Genomic DNA, 19,661 nt, shown 5'->3' with positions numbered 1-19,661 from the left:
CATGCAAAAGAGTGCAGAAGAGGTCAGAAAGATGCACAATAACGTGAAGAAACTACAGATTGCAGTATTGTGGATTCCAAGAAGAGACTCAGTTTTAATAAATATAAACTCCTTCTTGAAAGAAGAGGAAATAAACAGGACAGAAACCAAACAGTTACAATAATAACAATAATTCACTGCAACCTTTGAGTTTCAGATTGCCAGATCTCTTTGATATGACCTTTTAATGTAGTTAAGCACAGAAGCTGGCATCAGGGAATGAACAACATAAAGAGTTTTGCCCATGATGAAGTTTTATCTTTAGAACTACTGTTTTAACCTGCTAAATAACAGTGCTGCTGGGGAGAGGAGAGTAATTCTGTCATGGTTACTACTGCCTCTGTTGCTGATGGTTCGTGGGGTTCTTGTGCTTCGCTTTGCAGTAACACGTATTTCAGGAACAATGACTCAGCCCGTTACATGCAGAATGTACTTGTCCTGACTCTGCCACCAGCTAATTACAGCTTGAATACTGTGAAGACTGAGGACACCGTCCTGGTAACCACACTATTTTATAGCTGATTATTGCATTCAGTTTATTCATGTTCATGCACTAGGAAATGAAAATTAAAAATGCAGCTGTAATCATCCCCCTTCATGCTTCTATGCTGATATTTTCTTACATTGTTGCAGGATGACATTTTGTCCTTCTGTAATGATGTAAAAATATATCATAAGGCAAACACGCAGGGTCTCATAGTCCTGCTTTGTGAAGTTCAACTCAAGCTTTTAATTTGGTCTGCAAGTGTCATGTTCATGGGGTGAGAGGGAGACTTACAGGTACATGGCCTTCTTACTCTACTTCTGAGTGACTGACAGTTTTATATGTAGCTGCAAGGCATCACTGAAGGAAGATCTATAGGTGTAATCGAGATGTGAGCATGGAAAGGTCAGAACTAGTAATTATTGACTGATTTTTGTGTGCAGATATGTATAAGCGGTGGCAACCATTGCTGTTTCTGTCCAGGGGCTTTCCAAACTTCAAATCAGGAACTTTTTTTTTTCTGTAGGAAATATGTATTTTTTTAATTTCCTGAAAAGCAGAAACTATGCAATACTGTGTCTGCTTAGTGAAACTGATACTCCTGCTGTCTGCCCAGGAACCAGACTCTTCCTCCCAGGATTTGTGGCTTTGAGCTCTGGCTCTCCAGCAGGCAGCCCGAAGCTTCTGGCTGGATTTACAGGCCTTCCAGATCCCCCAGCCTGGGCTCAACGCTTTTTGGGTGCCAGCTCTATGGCAGGCTGCTGGAAATTCTGGCACAGCTCCTTGCCCCTGAGCTGTGGCCATCTGGAAGCCCAGACTTGCTGGCACCATATCAGATTATCTGCACAGAAAGTCTAATCCAAAGCCAGCGGCTTTCGGTCCCACTGAGCAGACCTGCCCAGAACCTACAATGTAGGATTTCTTGAATCCTTTGCACCAGGATCAGCATGACAGAACTTTACATTGGCCTCTTACAAGTTTTCACCACCTCCCCGTCTTCATACACCAAAAATATATTTTGTTTACCTTTGTTTTTCCAAGTGAGAATGCTGATGTGGCATTGCCCATCTACTCACTCAGTGTTCAGCAGATTCTGGTCATCCAAGCTGGAGTTTTTGCCAAATGGAGATCACCAAAGATATTGTAGCTTTAAGGCAGAAACATGAACTTTTAAATTGCCGTTTTTCTTTTTCTCCTGTTCTAGATGGAAGATGTCTTTGTTGCTGGCTATTTTAATGCAGTCTTGCTGTTTGGACATATTCTAAAGAAATTTATCTTCTCCCAGAGCCCAGTGTCACCTCTCAGTTTCATCAATGAATTCCGAAATACCACTTTTGAAGGTAAAAATGTACAGTCCTGTGCAGGGTTCACTAAATTGATGAGGGGAAACAAATTTTGTTTTAAGCACTCTTAGGATAAGTCACTTCTACACTAAACAAGTCCAAGGCCTTCAATGAGTTTTATTCCCACTCTTTTTTCTTTTTCTATCATTTTTTCCAAGGATATTATCTTCAGTATTAGCAGAAGCACTACATAGCAGTTGTGCAGAATCACCTCAGTGCATGCAACACGGAAGAGGTAGAAAAATCAAAATGACGATCATTTGAAACATTGCAGTTAGCAACAGACTGTTTGAGGATCAGACTCCTTTCTGGGCTGTCGCATCTTTCCTGCTGTTTTGAAGTATGAAGCACATTTAAAGAATATTGCTGCCTAAGGAGGGGTGGTGGAAGGAGGAGAGACAGAGCTTCCCAGCCAGCAGAGATGGAGGACAGGGATGAGGACCTGAAGCCAGTGTAATTTTTTTGACAAAGAGCTGAACTCTCTATAGGGAGACTATTTGGAGAATGAGAAAGGAGCTGGAAGAGAGAAGCATATAGGTGGGTTTCAGAGTCCATGCTTCCTCCAGAGGCAACCTGGCACTCAGGTTGTTAATTTGCAGCCGTGGCATTTCTAAGCTTTCCCCCAAAGGTCTAGTCTTGACTTGAGGCCAGTACGTATGAAATATGATTGATGTTCAAAATGACTTTGAAGCCCACTTAGCTAAGCTTTAATGAAATAGTTTCAACCTTTTTCCACTTTACAAAGCCATCATAGACCTGGGTGCTTGCAGTGTGAGTGTAAGCCAGCTGGCAATGGGTTGGCTTTTCTTAGTCAACTTTCTTGTTCCTCTCACAGGTTGTCTAGCACCAGTGGGCTTTTGTAGGCCACGGGCTTAAAATCACAGAATTCAATCATTAGGAAAAGACAGAGGCAAGACTTACACAAAGAAGTGACATTACCTCTCTGGGAGCAAAGTCCCAGCTGTCACTTCATATCAGAGATTTGTACCAAAATGACGATTCAAAGCTTTGTGTTTATGTCCCACCTGCTTTCAGCAAAAGATGTGTAGAAGTTTCCCAGATTTTCCTAATACGGCCTAACAGGTTTTGGGCTTATCTTTGTTTTAACCATGGTATCCCAAACCTAGCAAAATATAGTTTACTAATTCCTTCTTGAGACAGCATCCTTTTTTAAATATCAGTAAATGCATCTCTTCAATTTCACTCTAAATCTGACAGGTAAGTTGCACAAACTTTTTTACTTATCTGAAATAAATCTTGCACTGTAATGCTCCACATTAGTTACAGGTTTAGTTTAAAAAAAAAAAAATCCTAAAAGTGAAAGGTATTGAACCACCTTCATTCTTTCTTGTGCTGGAGGCTGGTAGAGTAGGGAGTCCATAAAGTAATTATTTTGATATTAAGAAGGTGGACTATGAAAAACTTAGGATCCATTTTTTGAGGTGAAAAGGGAGAAGGTAATTCCCAAACTAAAATAATGATGATGCTGAACTTTAGGAAGAATAAAATATGTCATCAGCATCAGCAGCAAAAGAGCAACCTGAAGCTGATCAAAAAGACTCTCCTGGAAAAAGAAGGGAAAAAATGAAGGTGAGACTTTCAGGAATGGTGGGTATTGGTTAAGCTTGTACTCTTGTTGAAATGACTGACTTCATGAGAGCAAAGTCAAGCCATGCTGAGGGACTTAGGAAGTTCCACCTTAAAATCCTTGGAATGTGCTACATAGGCAATTTCTCAGTCTGCACATTTGCTGACATACAGAGGCAAGAGGTTAAAAGGAAGAAGTACCTGGTTAAAATAATATTATTAGAGCCAAGCAGGTAGCTCTCAAAAGAGTAAGGGGAATGAAAGTATCCCTGTATTTCCTTTCTTGCTGATAGATTCAAACTGCAGGTGGAAACAGGCAATTTCCCTTCTCACTTCTAAAATGGTCCCTTCAAGGGAGGTTACTCTGACATTCTTGGTATGCTGAAGAAACCTGACAAATATATTTTTCTACAGCTAGAGGGAGACTTCCCTCTTCAGTACAGTCAGTTCGACACATTTTATTAGATTTCGTAGAGAAAATGTAGCATGCTATTAAGGGAGAAGTAGCATCACACTAAACCCATATGTATTCTAGCATGTATATGAAGAAGAAAAATATTCCAAGCATCCGAAATCCTTTTATTTATCCCATCCTTCCTGCCACATATTTGTGTTTCTGAGAAAGCAAGCCCTCTGACTAATTCCTTGTGTCTGCAGGTGTACTGGGTCCTGTGACTCTAGATGAATTTGGAGACATTGATACCAATTTGACCCTGCTGTACACGTCACAGACTGCAAATCATGTACGTATGTCCAGGGAGCAAACTGTTCGACATTATATATGAAAGGAGAAACAAAATGCCCTGTACTATTGCATAAGAATGATGAAAATAACTACAGCAGAAGTGGTGGCATGCCAAGGCATGCTGTGCATGCCAGGAAGGGGTCATGAGAGGCATGCTGGAGACTGACAGGATTGATGTCATCTGGTGATTCAGTAAGTGAAGTACAGCTGGTATTTTGTGGGACTGATACATTTCTTTTCAGAGGAAGGGGAGGAATGAGGAAGAATATGGCAGCCAAACATATGGTTAAGCTGAAGAATGCACCACTGTAGCAGAAAGAGCAAGAATTACTTTGAGTTTGGGCAATACATTTATTAAGGGTAGTTTGAAGCAAGGGACAAAGAGGGAGAGGACAGCTGCTGACTGCATTTCTTCCCTCCTACACCCATAGTTCAGAACTCTTCTGTATTTCAACACTCAAAAGAATGAGACACACATGATGCCTACCAGTCCGGATTTTGTTTGGAAGAACCACAAGCTGCCCAGTGATATTCCAGGCACTGGTGAGACACCTGTTAAACATACCTCTTCTTTGAAGACAAGTCACACAGCCCTAAGATCCACCTCCTGTGCAATCCAGCATGCTACCTTCACACTGCCCCCAGCCAGTGATACCAGGAGCTGGGGTAGAACAGCATCTTTCCTTCCCCTGCCCCAGCCCCCTGTGTTCTCTACATCCATCCCAATTCTAAACCTGCATTTCTGTTTAGGTGCTACTAAGTCTATCATAGACTCCATACTGTAGCAGTGACTGTGGGGAGTACCATGGCGTGTTTTGGAGGAGGTCATTCCTGAACATAAAACCTTCCCTAGAAGATGGTGGTGGTGTGAATTGTTTGAAAGACTGTTCAGGAAAGGCAGCAGAGTTAAGGTTATGACGAGTTATCTCACTCTGCATTTCTGTATCGCTGATGCAGTGCGGTGGCTTCTGCTTGCCCCTTTATCCTTTTGCAGGGAGCTGGGGAGAGGACACAGCACTGTGCAGATTCAGGGTGCTTCTCTGGAGGGTCTTTTAGACACACTGGTTCCTTGCAGAAAGACAATGGGAAACTAGGCTATTGCTCTATCTCCACTCAAACTTTAAATCTGAAATCCCAGAAATCACTACCTCCTTTTCTTTTGAGATTTTGGTGACTCCTGGGTAGAACAGTTGAATCCCCTTGTAGTTCAGCACAGCAGAGTACAGCCTTGTCAGTCTGAGCAGATTGGGATTGTTTTCCCATGTAGACTGCTGCCACATGGTGATTGGCAATGGAAAGGTATATTCTTCAGGGTATGATATGCAGGATAAAAATTATTGCAGTGGCAGTGGTTCCAAGGGTTAGTGCACAGGGGTTAGTGCACCTGAGTCATTCCCATCAGTGAGTGTCCAAAGGTGCCGCTGTTAAAGGTCACTGCTGAAGGCCTCCATTAATTTGCTGTACTGCTTACCTCCACTAGGGAATATTACAATGCAAATCAATAACTAGAGGAATAAATACCTTCTGATAACTAAAAGTCCATTCACAGTAAGGTGGTACATGGATTCAAACACTTTTATTCCTCAGTAAAGTAAATCATATGGCTTCAAATTAGGGCTTGCTGCTTGGACCCAGCTTCCTCTGTGTTGCTCCAGTCCCATTCTCACTCATCCCTTGGTCCCCACAACATGCTGTGTTGTCAGAGGATCTCTGTATCTTTAAAACATTCCCCTGAGTACATCCTTGTTTGAAGCTGCTGTACAAGGTCAAAAGAAAAATGTTTGGGAATTGCAGAAAACCAGTGTCTACAAACTAGTAGCTTAACATTCAGTGCTTAATGAAGGCCTGACTGTGGCCAAGCTGTACTAAATCAAAGTAAAACCACCTCCCACAGCCACTTGATTATTTTGTTTTCACATTTTTTAAAAATAAACCTTCCTTCAGTATGATTCTAAACAAATATATTCCCCCAAAGGGCAACTTTTTATGGCCAAAGTTTAAGTATGTTTAAGCACGTTTAAGCACGGCCAACCAGAAACATGTTTTTTCCTCCAGGGAGGTGAACAAACACAGCAACCAGAGCCCTGCTCCTTCCTAAGCTGTAATTGAGAACAGCTGACCCAGTTCTGCTACCCTCCTTCCTCCCGGTATCCCTTATAAAAAGGGGCTTCATCCACATTTTGCCATTATTCAGAAAGTTTGAACCCTCACTCTAAACATGGATAAGGTCAGCCTTCAATACACAAACGTTTCTGGTTCCAAAGGACCTGAAAACAGTTAATTTGTGATGCACTCCCCCTTTGTGTGTTGTAATACTAAGAGCCAGGAGGTGGTAGCAGAGCCTCAGGAACGGGAAATTGCTGTCCCACACCAACTTCAACCTGCTGATTGTTAAGTTGCAGGCCACTATTCACAAAGCTTAAGTTTTAGAGAATTCGTAGAAAATGGCTTTGCACATTCTCATGTATATGTCGTTTTACAATAGTAATTTAATGTTCTTTCTTGGTGGAGAGAAACAGTAGTACTGACAGTTTTCAGTGGAGAACATCAGGCTAGTACTAAGTTACTAGGAGGCCTTGAGATGGGTGCTGGGACGAACACACAGAAAGAAGGTGGGGAGACATGATACACAGAACAAAAAATCAAAGCTAGAAAGCTGGGTCCAAAATCCAGATTTCCTAAACTGAATTCTAGGTCAGATGCAGGTACTCGGTATGTTCAAAATCCCTGCCCAGCTGGTGTTTGATTCTGGAGGCAGCTAGTGTGTGTCTTGTTGCTTTTTATTTATTCATTAATTTTTACACTTTATAATTTTCCTGTGTGCCTTTATTTCTGTTTCTGAGCACACCCAGAAGTGCATTAGCCTCAGCAAGGCTGATTAGCTCGGCTATGTTACTATCCATAACCAACATGGCAATCTGTGAAACTAGATTCTCCTCTGCCTTCTTTTCCTGAGAGACTTGCTCAGGAGAGTACATACATTCTAGATTTGTAGCCATCAGATGAAGATCTGCACGAGTGGCCTCTTGCTCTTCAAAGGAAGTTGGTGGCCACAACTTTCCTTCCCAGTACCCCTGAACTCCAAGAACTGACCCAAGACAGGCTTCAGTTCACTTTTCCACTTTAAGACAATCAAAATTACCACCTTAAATAATCAGTTCCCAGCCTTGCCAGTTCTGCCTGCCTGCTCAGGACTAGGACCCTCGTGTGCTCTGTGATTTTGGGTCTAAGTCCTCAGATGCCTGAACAGCCTGATTTTCAAATTGTTTGGCACCTGGCAGCTTCCAAGGACACTAATCTGGCATCTTTATGCTGCACCAGATTAATTTCCCTCTAATAGCATATGAATTTCGTATTGAAGAGTAGAGTGCACTCAGGACCACTTGTCATCCCAACACAGTGTCTACAGATGTGTTCAGAAATGAGTCCACAGTCTCCAAAGCTCTGTCTACAACAACTACAGAATCACTTTAAACAACTGGGCTGATAAGGGGAGAACCCAGGTGTGAAATGTTGAAAAGTCTGTGTATGTTAAAAGCTGTACCATGATTTTCATCTTGACCTCTTCTTGGATAACAAGTTCTTGAGAGAAATGCCTTTCAAATCCACAAGTGGCTGTACTCTGTATCAGCTGAAATTCTGTGTGGAAGCTGTGGTCTTCAGGTGTATCCCATCCTGAAGCGAATTATATCAGTAAAGACTCTGAGTGACAAAGGTATGGGTAGTTGTGGAAAATTCACTGTCAAAGTGCCTTTCTCCCTGGGTGGGTACCCAGCAGGACTGGAAAAGAAAAGACATATGTTATAAAGCCTGAATCAGAAAGTCATCACTGAGTATTGTGTTAATGATAAAAACTGTAGGGACCAAACCTTTGTTCCCCAGTTCAGAGAAAGCCTTATTCAAAGAAGTCAAGGAAAAGCCCATTTTGCATTAAGCCCTGGATATGCTGGGGGAGAACAATGTTTCCTGCCTGCCAGTGACTCTGATTTCAAATGGTCAACTGCTTACCCTGTCTACATCCCTATCCCACAGAGAGTTGTACCCAAGGTTTGCCTCCACCATCCACTCTTAAGAAGTTACTGAAAGGAGAAATTTTGCTGCTTCATTTTTTAAAATCTGGTTACTAAGAAAAGTCAGCTTTATTCCTGGACTATTTTAGTTTGTTGTTAAAGAGGAGAACACCTGAAAACTGTTGCTGAGCTGATGTGAGATTTAGTGCTGTCAAATTCACCTCCCACCTGGGTGTCCCTACAGAGTGCCCATGCCTCAAGTGGGGATGTAAGACTGCACTGCTCCGGGTCATACTTCATCCCGCAGTGAAAGAGGCAGGCACGTGTCATCTCTAGGCAGTGCTGGACTTTACCAAAGCCTCTCAATTTGGATGTGACCAAGAATATCCCTACTCAGCTACTGTGACTTGCACATGTGTGGCTGAGGGTTATTTCTTAAATATAATATTGTTTTTCAGTGTCCTCTGTCAAGTTGTTTATTTTTCAGTTTTTCTTTTCTGCAGGCCCACACATCTTGACCATTGCTGTCTTTACACTCACGGGAATTGTGATTCTGGTTCTGATCATCTCTTTGCTGATTCTAAGGTACTAATCCCTTTGGCCCTCTGTCTGTCCTTGAACAGTTTTCCTCCTCGGGCAATGCCTTTGATCTCTCCTTGAAGAGCCATTCATTAGCTTACCTTACATACTTGGGTGGTTGCCCTCAGTGTGAACTCTTTAGTGTATGCCAAGTAGTGTTTGCATCCATAGTGTTGTTATGTCAGGTTAATAATCAAGGGAGAAGATGCAGCAAGGCTCAGAGTTTTTGCATCTGCTAAAAAGCTCTGATTTCTATACATACACAGAAACATATGTCTCAGATCCATCTTCAGACTTTTTCCACTTACTGCCCATCTTTAGCTTACTTGGCGTTCACTTACGTTTCTTTAACCTAATGGTGACATAAAAGTTCAATCTAGAAGGAGGTATTTTGAGTCACTTTAGGAATCAAAACATCATGAGGTTTTGGTGTTTTCATTGCATGGATCCATCCTGTCTTTCAGTTTCCTCCAACTCAGTCCAAGTCCTCACATACCGGCTTTTCTAACAGCTAGAATTTCATAAGTATAACACACTTCAGCTTTATCATGACGGAAAAAGGAGAAATAGAAATCAATGATGTGTCCTTTTGCTGGAAGAAATGCCACCCCATTTCCAGAGTATATGGTTTTCTTTCATATTTAAAAAAATTGTCTTACCTGTGTATCTGTTATCAGCAGCTCAGCATCCCTCTTTGCTGTATGTCAGAGAACTTCAGAAAAAGTGAGAAAATCAGGTCTTAGGAAAACTTTATTAGAAACAGATACTACCCAGGGTCTCTTATTTTGTGTGGACTAATCCGCCTTGTTAACTAAAGCTTTTCATGAGCGAAAAATCAAAGATGAAGGTATACAACTCTTACACATCCAGTTATACTTAAGAAATGGAAGAGCTAATCATTGCCACATCTAAGCACTAACATATAAACAGACAGGCAAAGTTTGTAATGGCTATGAAAATTGATGAAAAGTTGTCTGGAGACAGTTTGGACTTGTAAAAGGTTCTGTACTCTTCCATATTTGCAGATGCATAAAATCTAAAGATTCTATTTAGATTATTAGATTATTATTGTATACATATCACTGTAATATTCCCAAGCACCAAATATAGAAGAGATTCCTGAGGATTATTTTAGAATAAAGCTTGCCTTTTTAGTATTGAAATAATAGCAAGCTTCTCAACTATAACTGCTACTGAAGATTGTCCCCTAACAAGCAAAGGAGAAGAGAGACTCAGCTATGAAAATAAACAAAATGCCTCATTATTCCTTCTTTATATCCCAAGTTTCTAGGACGCTTGAACTATTCCACACCTCCCTGTGTAGTTCTGACTGCTAAGTAAAAAGGTAAAAAGTCCTGAAAAACACATAACTAAATATTAGACCTAGTAGATCTTCATTCAGTTTGATACGTACTTAATCACCAGCTGATACCAGTTTGAGTTGCAGTGCATCCTGGGACACAACACAGTTTACGAGATTGAACTGAGAAAAACAGTTCTTACCACAATTATTGGTCTCCCTTTTCTTATACATGTGTGAGTTAAAATATGTTGGAAAGGGAAATATTTGTGTTATTAGTCAATACCACGGGTTCTCCCATTTGGAGCATTTGCCAGCAGTCATCAGGGCGATGGGATTCCCCTGCAGTCTCTCCAGTCAGTCAGTGTTTTCTTTAATAAAGGAAGGACTTGCACGGGTAATTGAGTAGTTTGATGAGTGCTGGCTTCTTGCAGCTTTTCTCTAAGAGAAGCCAGTGTCTGCTCTGAAGTTCTGCAAGGGAGACAGCAGGTTCCTTCTCCACATTCTGAGGGCTCTTCCCTCATTTTTACAAAATGTGTGGAATACAAAAGACATGCACAAAAAAGGCATCTCATTTCAACACTGTTGTTACCTCCTCTCCTGGCATTGTATTCACACCAGTTCTTACCATCCAGCATTGATGCCATGACTTCCTTTGGCTTGCATTTGTTTGTGGGATCTCCCTTCAGAGTACATTCAATAACATGGAGGAAAAGACTATATATAATCCAGACAGCCCTTTGTGCTTTAAATTGTTCTGACCTCCTTTGAGACTCTGGCAATTGCCTACCAGTTGTTCTGCTAAATCTGTTCTGTTCTTCTACTACACCTATGGAATTGAATGAGCATTTAGGCTTTCCCAAAGCTAGAGGAATTAGAGCAGCCTCAAACTGGAAAACTGTACGAGAGGCACAGAGCTTGTGCTCAAGCCTTGCCCACCTGACACTCCATCTTTGTGTCATCTTGACACTGGAAGCTTCCCTATCCTAATCTCCTGTTGTGGGTTCCGGTTCAAAGGAAGGATATTCTGAACGAGTTCGTTCGTTTTGCAGGAAGTACAGGAGAGATAATGAGCGTCGGTGGAAGAAATGGTCCCATATACCGCCTGAGGAAATCTTGCCTCTGGAGACCAGTGAGACAAGTCATGTTAGTTTGAAGGTAAGAGAAGCACAATGCCTGAGGCTGGGTCTTGGATTCTGTCTTCTGAAGACCATCGATGCTGGGGTGTTGGCATGCTCCGACTGCAATGCTGGCTATGGCTCTGGTAGAACTAGAATCTGTTAAAACTATTTTTTTAAAATTCTTTTTAACCCTCACTTGCTGTGCTGGAGAAAAAAGAGATTATTCCCCATCTATCATTCCCTACTAGAATATATCTGTTTCCCAACAGTAAAGCTCATTTTGTGGTGGGGGAACGGGCTGGATGTTGATTTCCAGTCTCTTCCACACCACTAGTGTTACAAATTATTTCCCTGTGCTTTGTTATGCCTCTGTAATGCCCAAGAGCATGAAAGCAGCAGGTGAAGGCCCTGGCAGCTGTGGGAGCAGCATGAATGTCCCATACTTTCTGTGGCATGTAGTGGCACTCCCTAGAGAGAGAGGCTTATGCTTCTCTTTGTGGCACATACTGACATTACTTATCTCTCTGGACCTGCTAAGTGGGGAGTAGGTGATAATTGCAAGGTAATTATTCTTCTTTGTTCTCAGATCGATGAAGATAAGAGACGTGACACCATCCAGAGACTGCGCCAAGGCAAATATGACAAGAAGGTAACCTGACTGCAGTGTCCATGCTCCCTTCCTTGGCTTAGGAGGGCTGTTTCTGGGAGGAGGTCATTCCTTTCCAGAGACAATTCCAACTCTCCCAACCTTGAAAAATGGCTTGGTCTTATGGAAGCAATAAGCCATTTATTCCCTATCAGGTGCTTTACATTTTGCTTACTGACAGGAGGCAAAATATTAGACTCCATGAACCCCTAGCCTAGTCTAGAAGCACAGAAGCAGAAACAGATGGACCAGAAATCTGATACATTTTGCTATTGAGGAGATTAATGGGTTAATGGAGGACAGGCCATTTACATGGCAATTCTTGTACATTCAGTAGACCTATCTGCCTGACTGAGATATATTCATGTTGAGGTAAAATTTGCATCACTGACAGTTCTAAATAGTTCCTATCTACCTGGTAAATCTTTTGAAGGAAATATAACTCTGTACTTATTAGCTGATTAACGGGAACTCCAACAGCAAAGCAGTAAGTAGGCAGGTGTTTCTGAAGTATTTCTTTGTATGGACATTTCTTGGAAAAGAAGGATGAATTGGTGTTGTAGTAAACCTATCATTTTTTTCCCACTGTTATTTTTTCTTCAGGTGGTGATCCTAAAGGATTTCAAAAACAGCGATGGTAATTTCTCAGAGAAGCAAAAAGTAGAACTGAACAAGGTAACTGCAGGGTGGGATGGAGCCTATGAGAGGAGTCATTGCTTTCCACTGTCAACTCCAACAGCCATATGCTTGTGCATGTTTGTGAGGTGGACGGGTAGTGAGTGCCTCAAAGGATATTGCTTGATGAACTTTCTCTTTGTGTGTGTGATCTTATCACCAGTTCAGAGTCCGAATTGTACGCCAGTGAAGCTGAGGATGAATGAAGTAATTAATGGTCTGTCACATGACCTTGCTAAATACATTTTTATAGCTGATGCTAAAAGGCAAGGCACTCTTTTTGCTTACATTATGCTAATTCATTAGTAGCAGAATGTTGTAGTTAAATCTTATTATTGAATGCCAAGTGCAGCTCTTTAAATATAAGTAACTCTCTGCTGACTTGCGCATGCAGACTCTTCCAACATGAGAGATTAATTTGGCTACAGTAATGCATCTTTTTTGAATGAATAGTTTTCCTTTTTACACAACACAGCTATACTGTGAATTCAATAAGCTCTAGAAATAGCTCAAAGTAAACTACAGTTGTCTATATAAATGGATAAAGACCATAACATCATGCAGCATCACTAAATTTTTATTACTTGGCTCATTTACTGACTGATTCACAACATTCTGTCACTCATAATGGCTATTCTGGTCAACTGGGAGGTTTGAGTAGAGAGGCAATAACAGAGACTATAGTGGGCTCTGGAATTAACTTGCAGTATCCAACAGCAGCCACTCTTATCTCCCTAATCCAGAAGGCTTTGGAATGACAAATGTCTTCAAGTACTTCTCTCAGTGCTTTGGTACACACTGGTTTAAAGGAAACTCATACATCTTATCAGGGCCTGAGATAAAAAGCCACATCACACAAGTATCCTTGACCTGTGTTTCTGTACTAACAATGATTGCTTTTAAAAATAGATGCAATGTTTCTGCTCTAGCTCCTACAGATTGATTATTACAACCTGACCAAGTTCTATGGCACTGTGAAGATAGACACCATGATCTTTGGGGTGATTGAGTACTGCGAAAGAGGTTCTCTACGGGTAAAGAATTTTGCAGGTCTCCTTCCACCCCCAAATTAACAAATTTCAAAGTAAGAAAAAAAGTTCTCATCTCTATGTCTCTGGCCCTCATGCAGCAGCCATGGACTGACCAAGTGATGGCAGGTTTCTGACTCCAAGATCCCTCTATCTTGCTCAGTTCTCTCCAACCTTCCACAGGTGCTGCTGCGGCTGCCATCAGTTTGATGGTTCTCAGCAGCCAGAGGATGAGGTGAGGTGCAACCAAGGCAAAGTACAGGCAGAGCTCTGCCCAGGCAACAGCAACAACCAGTTTTTCTATTATGTCCCCTACTGGGAGCATATAGGATATAACTTTTTCTTTATTTTCCAAGCTGTAGCTGTTGCCTCTGCTGATGCCCTTGTGGACCCCACAGTGCCCCCAAAGTGTGAAAGGATAGAGAAAAGAATATATTCCATATTAATAAGGCACAAACAGTTTGAGGCTGGAATATGGCAAATCCTGTCCTGTATAGGACAACAGCCTTTCATTTCTGTTTATAAAAAGAAATGGTAAATTGATGCCTGGCAAGAGTTATGGCAAGACTTATGCTTTATTACTACCAATATTATTTCAGTGCTAATCATGAAGTAATGGTGGCATCAGCTCTTCTGCAGGCACACGTTGTCTCTGCTTCCGAGTTCATACAAAGACTCTCATCAGTAGCAGTGGTCTCTGGAACAAACTCACAGCAAAGCAGCAAACTAACAGCTCTATCTCTAGTTCTTTTCTTGTAAACTGGCATACTCATGGAAGTTTACTTTTAGCAACAGAAATCATAGTGGCTGGAAGAACTGTAAATGACTGGCACTTTAAGATAAAGGAACAGTCTAATTTGAACTTAAAAGGCCTTGAGTAAATTGGTAGGAAATGGACTGTGAGCACAAACCACAGAAATTTCTTTCCCTTCCTCTTGCACACCTTGCCCATTTCTGTCTCAGCTATTTTGCTTTATCAAAGACTCAGCTTTAAAAGCAAATTCACTATTTAACTTTAATTACACAAACCCTTCTTTTCTGGAGTTCGCAATTTTCTAGCTCTGTGTAAACCTAAAATATATTTCATATTCCCTGTTTTCTGCATCAACTCCTGCTCTAGTGCATGTACACCCTATAAAAAAATGAAGGGTTACCTCTTTCAGTTACTGGTTAAAAGGCTGTGCAATTTAGATACTCACATCTCATCTTCTCCTTCTTCCCTGATGCAGTTTAGAACCACTCTTTTCTTCTCTTCACAGGATGTTTTAAATGATAAAATCTCCTATCCTGACGGCACATTCATGGACTGGGAATTTAAAATCTCCGTCATGTATGATATTGCCAAGGTAAGCGGGCTGCTGACAGTGCAATGTTAATCAACCTGTCCTGTCTTGCAAAACGGATCCTCTGGAGAAGGGCAGCTCTCAAGGTCTTCTCCTTAGCTTGCTAGAGGTATTCTCCTTTGGGGATAGGTGTATGAGGCAGGAGGAGCCAGTGGCTCTCAAACTGAAGGAGGAAATGGGAGCCAGAGCTGGCTTTGGGCTATTTATAAATAAACAAATAAAGTATGCCCCAAAGAAATGTGACCCAAAGATCAGAGGGTTACCATCTGTTGACCAGTGGCTCTGATTAGTAGGACCTGTGCAGTCACAAGACCTGCAAAACACACCGCTCTCTGGCCTCAGGTAAGGCATATAAAGGAAAACTGTTTTTTTTTAAAAATGATGCAATTACTCCAATTTGTATCGAGAGACAGGATAAACTTTTTCTAAATAAATTGTTCATTTTGCATCCTGATTTTCTCACTCACTAGACTGAGAAACTATAAACTAGAGCTATCGTTTTCAGGCAGTTTGAGAGGGAAGAAATTAATCCTGTACAGAAACCAAGACTGGTTTTCAGTAGCTTTTAACAGATCTTTACATTTTAGGTCCTTGTGGTAGGAAGACTCAATATGAACAGTAAAGGAAATTCTGTTCTTCATTAGACACTTGTATCTGTTTAGCTGGTAGTTAAGGAACCTTTATAATTCACAGGTATAATAATTCATTATACCTCTGCAGGTAACGTAGAGAATTACCTCTGCCTTTTTTCTAGTGTTCAACTGCTCTCCTTTTCCTATTGCTGGTTTGCAGTTAGACAGTCCTCCCATTTCCCTACATGCATCAGTTCAGATTTGGTCTCCACAATGAATGACTCCACTGTGTCTGTTCTAAAGAGATATTGAAAATCTTGCTCTTTATTAAAGGCCCCTTAATCCAAATTGTCACAGTTTGTTGGGCTTGTTAATGACTTTCAAGTTCAGTTAACGTTCAGCATTAAGTTTCATTTTCAATAGCAGCAGTGGAGTTTCCCTTCCTACTTTTAGCATATCAAAAAACACGGTTTTTTTTAACCCTTTGCAGTTCACCTTCAGATGTTTCCTAAGAAAACAGGGATTAATACTGGCTCTGTTTACAAGAAAGAGAGGGAAATCCCAGTCCCTCTAAAGGGAGCGACCAAATGCCCAGTGACTGCACTGGGAACGGGACTTCACAACCAGTTGTTCACTGCACTGTTGGTAATGGGGATGGGACACGGAGTCTGAGGATGGGTGGTGCACCACATCTGCTTTGTGGAATGACTCCTGAGCATTATTAGCCATGTTAGTAGAGATGGTTCACAAAATCTTTCTGAAAACTTGTATGAGCCTAGGAATATCAGGAAACTTCCTGTCGTTTGGGTGATCTGCCAGCCTCTCCTATTCCTTGATCTGATGCTGTAGTGGAGCTTCTGGGACCTAGACATTTCCATGAACTTCTTGTGTTGCTTTTTCCAAACCACAGCTTCCCAACCTCCAGGCACCCTGTCTATTTTAACTTGAATGGCTTCTTGCTTTCCGTAAGTCGTTTCACAGCCCTTCAGCTCCAGTTTCTCTCATCCCAGCATCTGCCCTTTTCAAGCCCAGACCCAGCTCTCCAGGCTGTTAAAATCCCTATGACCTGCTCCTGCAGCTCCTTTGCCTTCCTTTTGATATGCTCCTGCCTCTCCACACCACCACTTTCCCACATCCTGCTTTTACCATTGCCCAAACAGTCCTCGTACTTCACCTACTCTTCATCTGGCACAGAAGCTGCTGCATCAGTGTTTCTGAACAGAGGAGGTTGTATCATTTCTATTCCCTGGTAGAGCTAGCCAAGCAGTGACTATTCCTAGAGCATCCCCTAGTCCAGTAGAGGAGGTGGGGTAGGCAAAGGGGAAGCCCTAAATCTGCTCCATTTACTTTACTCTTTTTTTTTTTCTTCCCCTTTTCTATCTTTGCTGTCTCTAGGTCTGATGGCACCATCTGTAGCTTTTGGTTACATGTGACCAAAGAGCTCTGATGAAAGGTCTGCTAAGAATGAATTGCAGTAATCAAGCCTTGCAGTTATTAGTGCATACACTGTCGTTGCAACACTATTTATTAAATAAGGGGCTGCTGCAGGATATTGTGCAAGGGATTGTAATATTCTTGCACTGTGTCAGGAAAAGGGTTCTCAGTCAGAGCTAACGCTTCAGAGCTTCAGAGCAGAGATTACAAGAATGTCTGAAGGATTTAGGAGTACTGCACTGAAAGTCATTATAAATTTTGAAAATCACATTGTGGGTTCTTAATAGGTTCTGTGTTTTCAGGTAGGTGCATAGGATAGTTGGAAGGAAAGAGGAAAATTTTATCAGGCACATCTATAAGGCTTCTGCCTCCAGAAATTGTTAACAAGAAAGTACTGGTATAAGGAAATCAAAATTACCTTTGCTTTCCATTTGATGCTGAAACTGATTAGGAATTCTGCTGTAGCAATATTTCCTGACTGATGAAAGCAGGTGCTGGAAGAAGGCACAGCTGGAGGAAATAGGACAAAAGCAGGGAAAACATCCTGGATAGTGTCATCAGGGCTGAATGATAAAAGCTGCTTAGTCAAGAAATGTGTTCCTTGGATATAGCGTGCACACAGTCTCTGTAAATTTTGGCATGGTCTAGATAGGTCCAGGATAACCAGTCCAACAACATTCTCCAGGGATTGCATCTCTTTCAGGCTGCTTGTGTCTCAGACATACATCTACCATGCCCAAAACTCAGCTCATGTATCAGTGATCTCTTGTAGCATTTGCTGGTCCGTTCCCAAATATGGATACCAAAGGAGAGAAAACCCTGCATGTCATACAGTGTATTCATGACCACATGAGCTATGTAACCCTGATTAAAGTCTACCTACCAGTTGTCATACAAGAGGATGAGGTATATGTGTAGGAGTCTAAGTGGAAGAACATTCAGAGAAGAAACTAAACAGATATGATGTACCTGTTCTGGCTTCCACAGAATATAGATTGTGCTTCATACACTGAGCTACAGAAAAGAGGACTACAGGAAGAAAAACAACCAGCAGTAGGCTATAAGTAGGTGTGAGCTTAAGTAGTTCAGAAGAGAGAGATGAAACAGAATAAATAATAGCAAGAGGGTGCAAATTAGCATACCTACTCCCTTCTTCAGTTTACGCCCACTTACTAAAGTTCTTTTCCTGCTATGCCTCAGTGCTGGCCCCTTCTTATGTATGCACCATATTTGAGTGTCTTAGACTAAATGAGATAAATTCAGAAGTAGTGTAAAAAGGGGCAAACTGCACACCTTTGTACGCCTGCGTGTGTTGTGAGTCAAGAGTCTAAATCTCTGGAAATATAGCTGAAACTGCATCAGCCAGTCCTCATGGTTCCCACTTCTGAGTTTAGCTCATGGCTAGCTGATATGTATTGACTAGTACAGAGAAAACCATAATCAGTCAGGTCAGAAGAGACCTTTATGATTGTCTAATCTGACCCCCTGCCTTATATAAGCCTTAGTGCATCATCTAACACTCTCTGCATTGACCCCTCTTTAGCCCTCTGCTTTGCAGAAGAGGATCTGCTGCAATGTTTCTGAATGAAGTCTCTGGTGTGTGGTAATCTTCAAAGATGATACAGACATAAAGAGCAATTCCTCTCACACCTATGATGTCCATTGGATGAACACGTAGTTGGAAGCACTTTTTTTTGTGTGACATTCCAACAAATCTATACTAAATTTACCAAAAAAGCATTTATTGCAAGTGAAATAAAAACTTCTGTGGGAGGAAATAAATTTTCCTAATTGCTTAATTGTGTTCTAATCTTATCGAAACCCAAGATGCTATGTCAGACTTTTGTTAACTAAGAGAGAGGATGGTCTTCCGTGACATGATCCTTCTAATGATCCATCTCCTCATTTCTTAACACTGACTGTTCCTGTCATCTTGGAAAGTCTCCTCTGTAAAATAATATTTGTTTCCCTCCATGATAGGGAATTGTGATTTATGAATATCCATTGCTGATGAAGGCCATTTAATTACTTGGACAGATATTACACTAATATTTCACATTCTTGTTGAGCCTGGTAACAGCTGAGTGTCTCACACGTAGTCTTGCTTTCTTCCTCTTTTATTATCAACCACAGGGGATGTCTTACCTGCACTCAAGCAGAACTGAAGTCCATGGTCGACTCAAATCCACAAACTGTGTAGTAGACAATCGCATGGTAGTGAAGATCACTGATTTTGGCTGTAATTCAATTCTGCCTCCAAGGAAAGGTAAAACCAGTACCCAATTGGACTCTTCCTCATGGTTTCCAATCCAATAGAATTTTCTTTTGTTTACAGTCCAGTAGGGCCTAATTACATCTTGTAGAGAGTACAAAACATACAATATTATTTTGTTTCATGTAGCAGCCATCATACGAATGGTATCTGAAAACACTGTCTTATCTTAAATAACACAATGGAAGTGAATTATTAGCAGGTAGACAAAGAAATTAGGCAGTGTAAGTGAGGAGGAAAGGAAAGATGAATTTTCAACTTATAGTTCAGAAAACAGAGATTTCACATGTGGCTGAGATGCAAGAAACATCTGCAGCATACAAGGCCTTCAAGCAAACAGCTCTCTTCAGCTGTAATGCTGAACTTGTGTGAAGAAAAAAAGGAGTTAAGTACCACATGATCTTGTTGTTGATCAGATGCACGTGTTACCACAGTGCTCTGCCATTTAATTTAAACATTAACACTCATGACTCCGATCATCCT

The 19,661-nt window shown here is 41.3% G+C and overlaps 1 protein-coding gene across 1 annotated transcript in view; it reads left to right on the top strand.

Annotated features, from left to right (window-relative positions):
• The window catches only part of GUCY2C (guanylate cyclase 2C), a 45,010-nt gene that overhangs the window by 10,912 nt on the left and 14,437 nt on the right, over nucleotides 1–19,661 (top strand). Inside the window, exons 7-17 of the mRNA XM_059816895.1 lie at nucleotides 423–537; nucleotides 1,728–1,863; nucleotides 4,111–4,196; nucleotides 4,630–4,741; nucleotides 8,712–8,793; nucleotides 11,140–11,245; nucleotides 11,795–11,857; nucleotides 12,458–12,529; nucleotides 13,459–13,563; nucleotides 14,817–14,903; nucleotides 19,040–19,172. Of these exons, the coding sequence (XP_059672878.1) occupies nucleotides 423–537; nucleotides 1,728–1,863; nucleotides 4,111–4,196; nucleotides 4,630–4,741; nucleotides 8,712–8,793; nucleotides 11,140–11,245; nucleotides 11,795–11,857; nucleotides 12,458–12,529; nucleotides 13,459–13,563; nucleotides 14,817–14,903; nucleotides 19,040–19,172 (1,097 nt within the window). The remainder of the gene's footprint in view (nucleotides 1–422; nucleotides 538–1,727; nucleotides 1,864–4,110; nucleotides 4,197–4,629; nucleotides 4,742–8,711; nucleotides 8,794–11,139; nucleotides 11,246–11,794; nucleotides 11,858–12,457; nucleotides 12,530–13,458; nucleotides 13,564–14,816; nucleotides 14,904–19,039; nucleotides 19,173–19,661) is intronic.

This window comes from Gavia stellata, chromosome 4, assembly GCF_030936135.1.
Source record: "Gavia stellata isolate bGavSte3 chromosome 4, bGavSte3.hap2, whole genome shotgun sequence".
Taxonomy (NCBI): Eukaryota; Metazoa; Chordata; class Aves; order Gaviiformes; family Gaviidae; genus Gavia; species Gavia stellata.
This window is presented reverse-complemented; position numbering and strand designations above follow the sequence as displayed.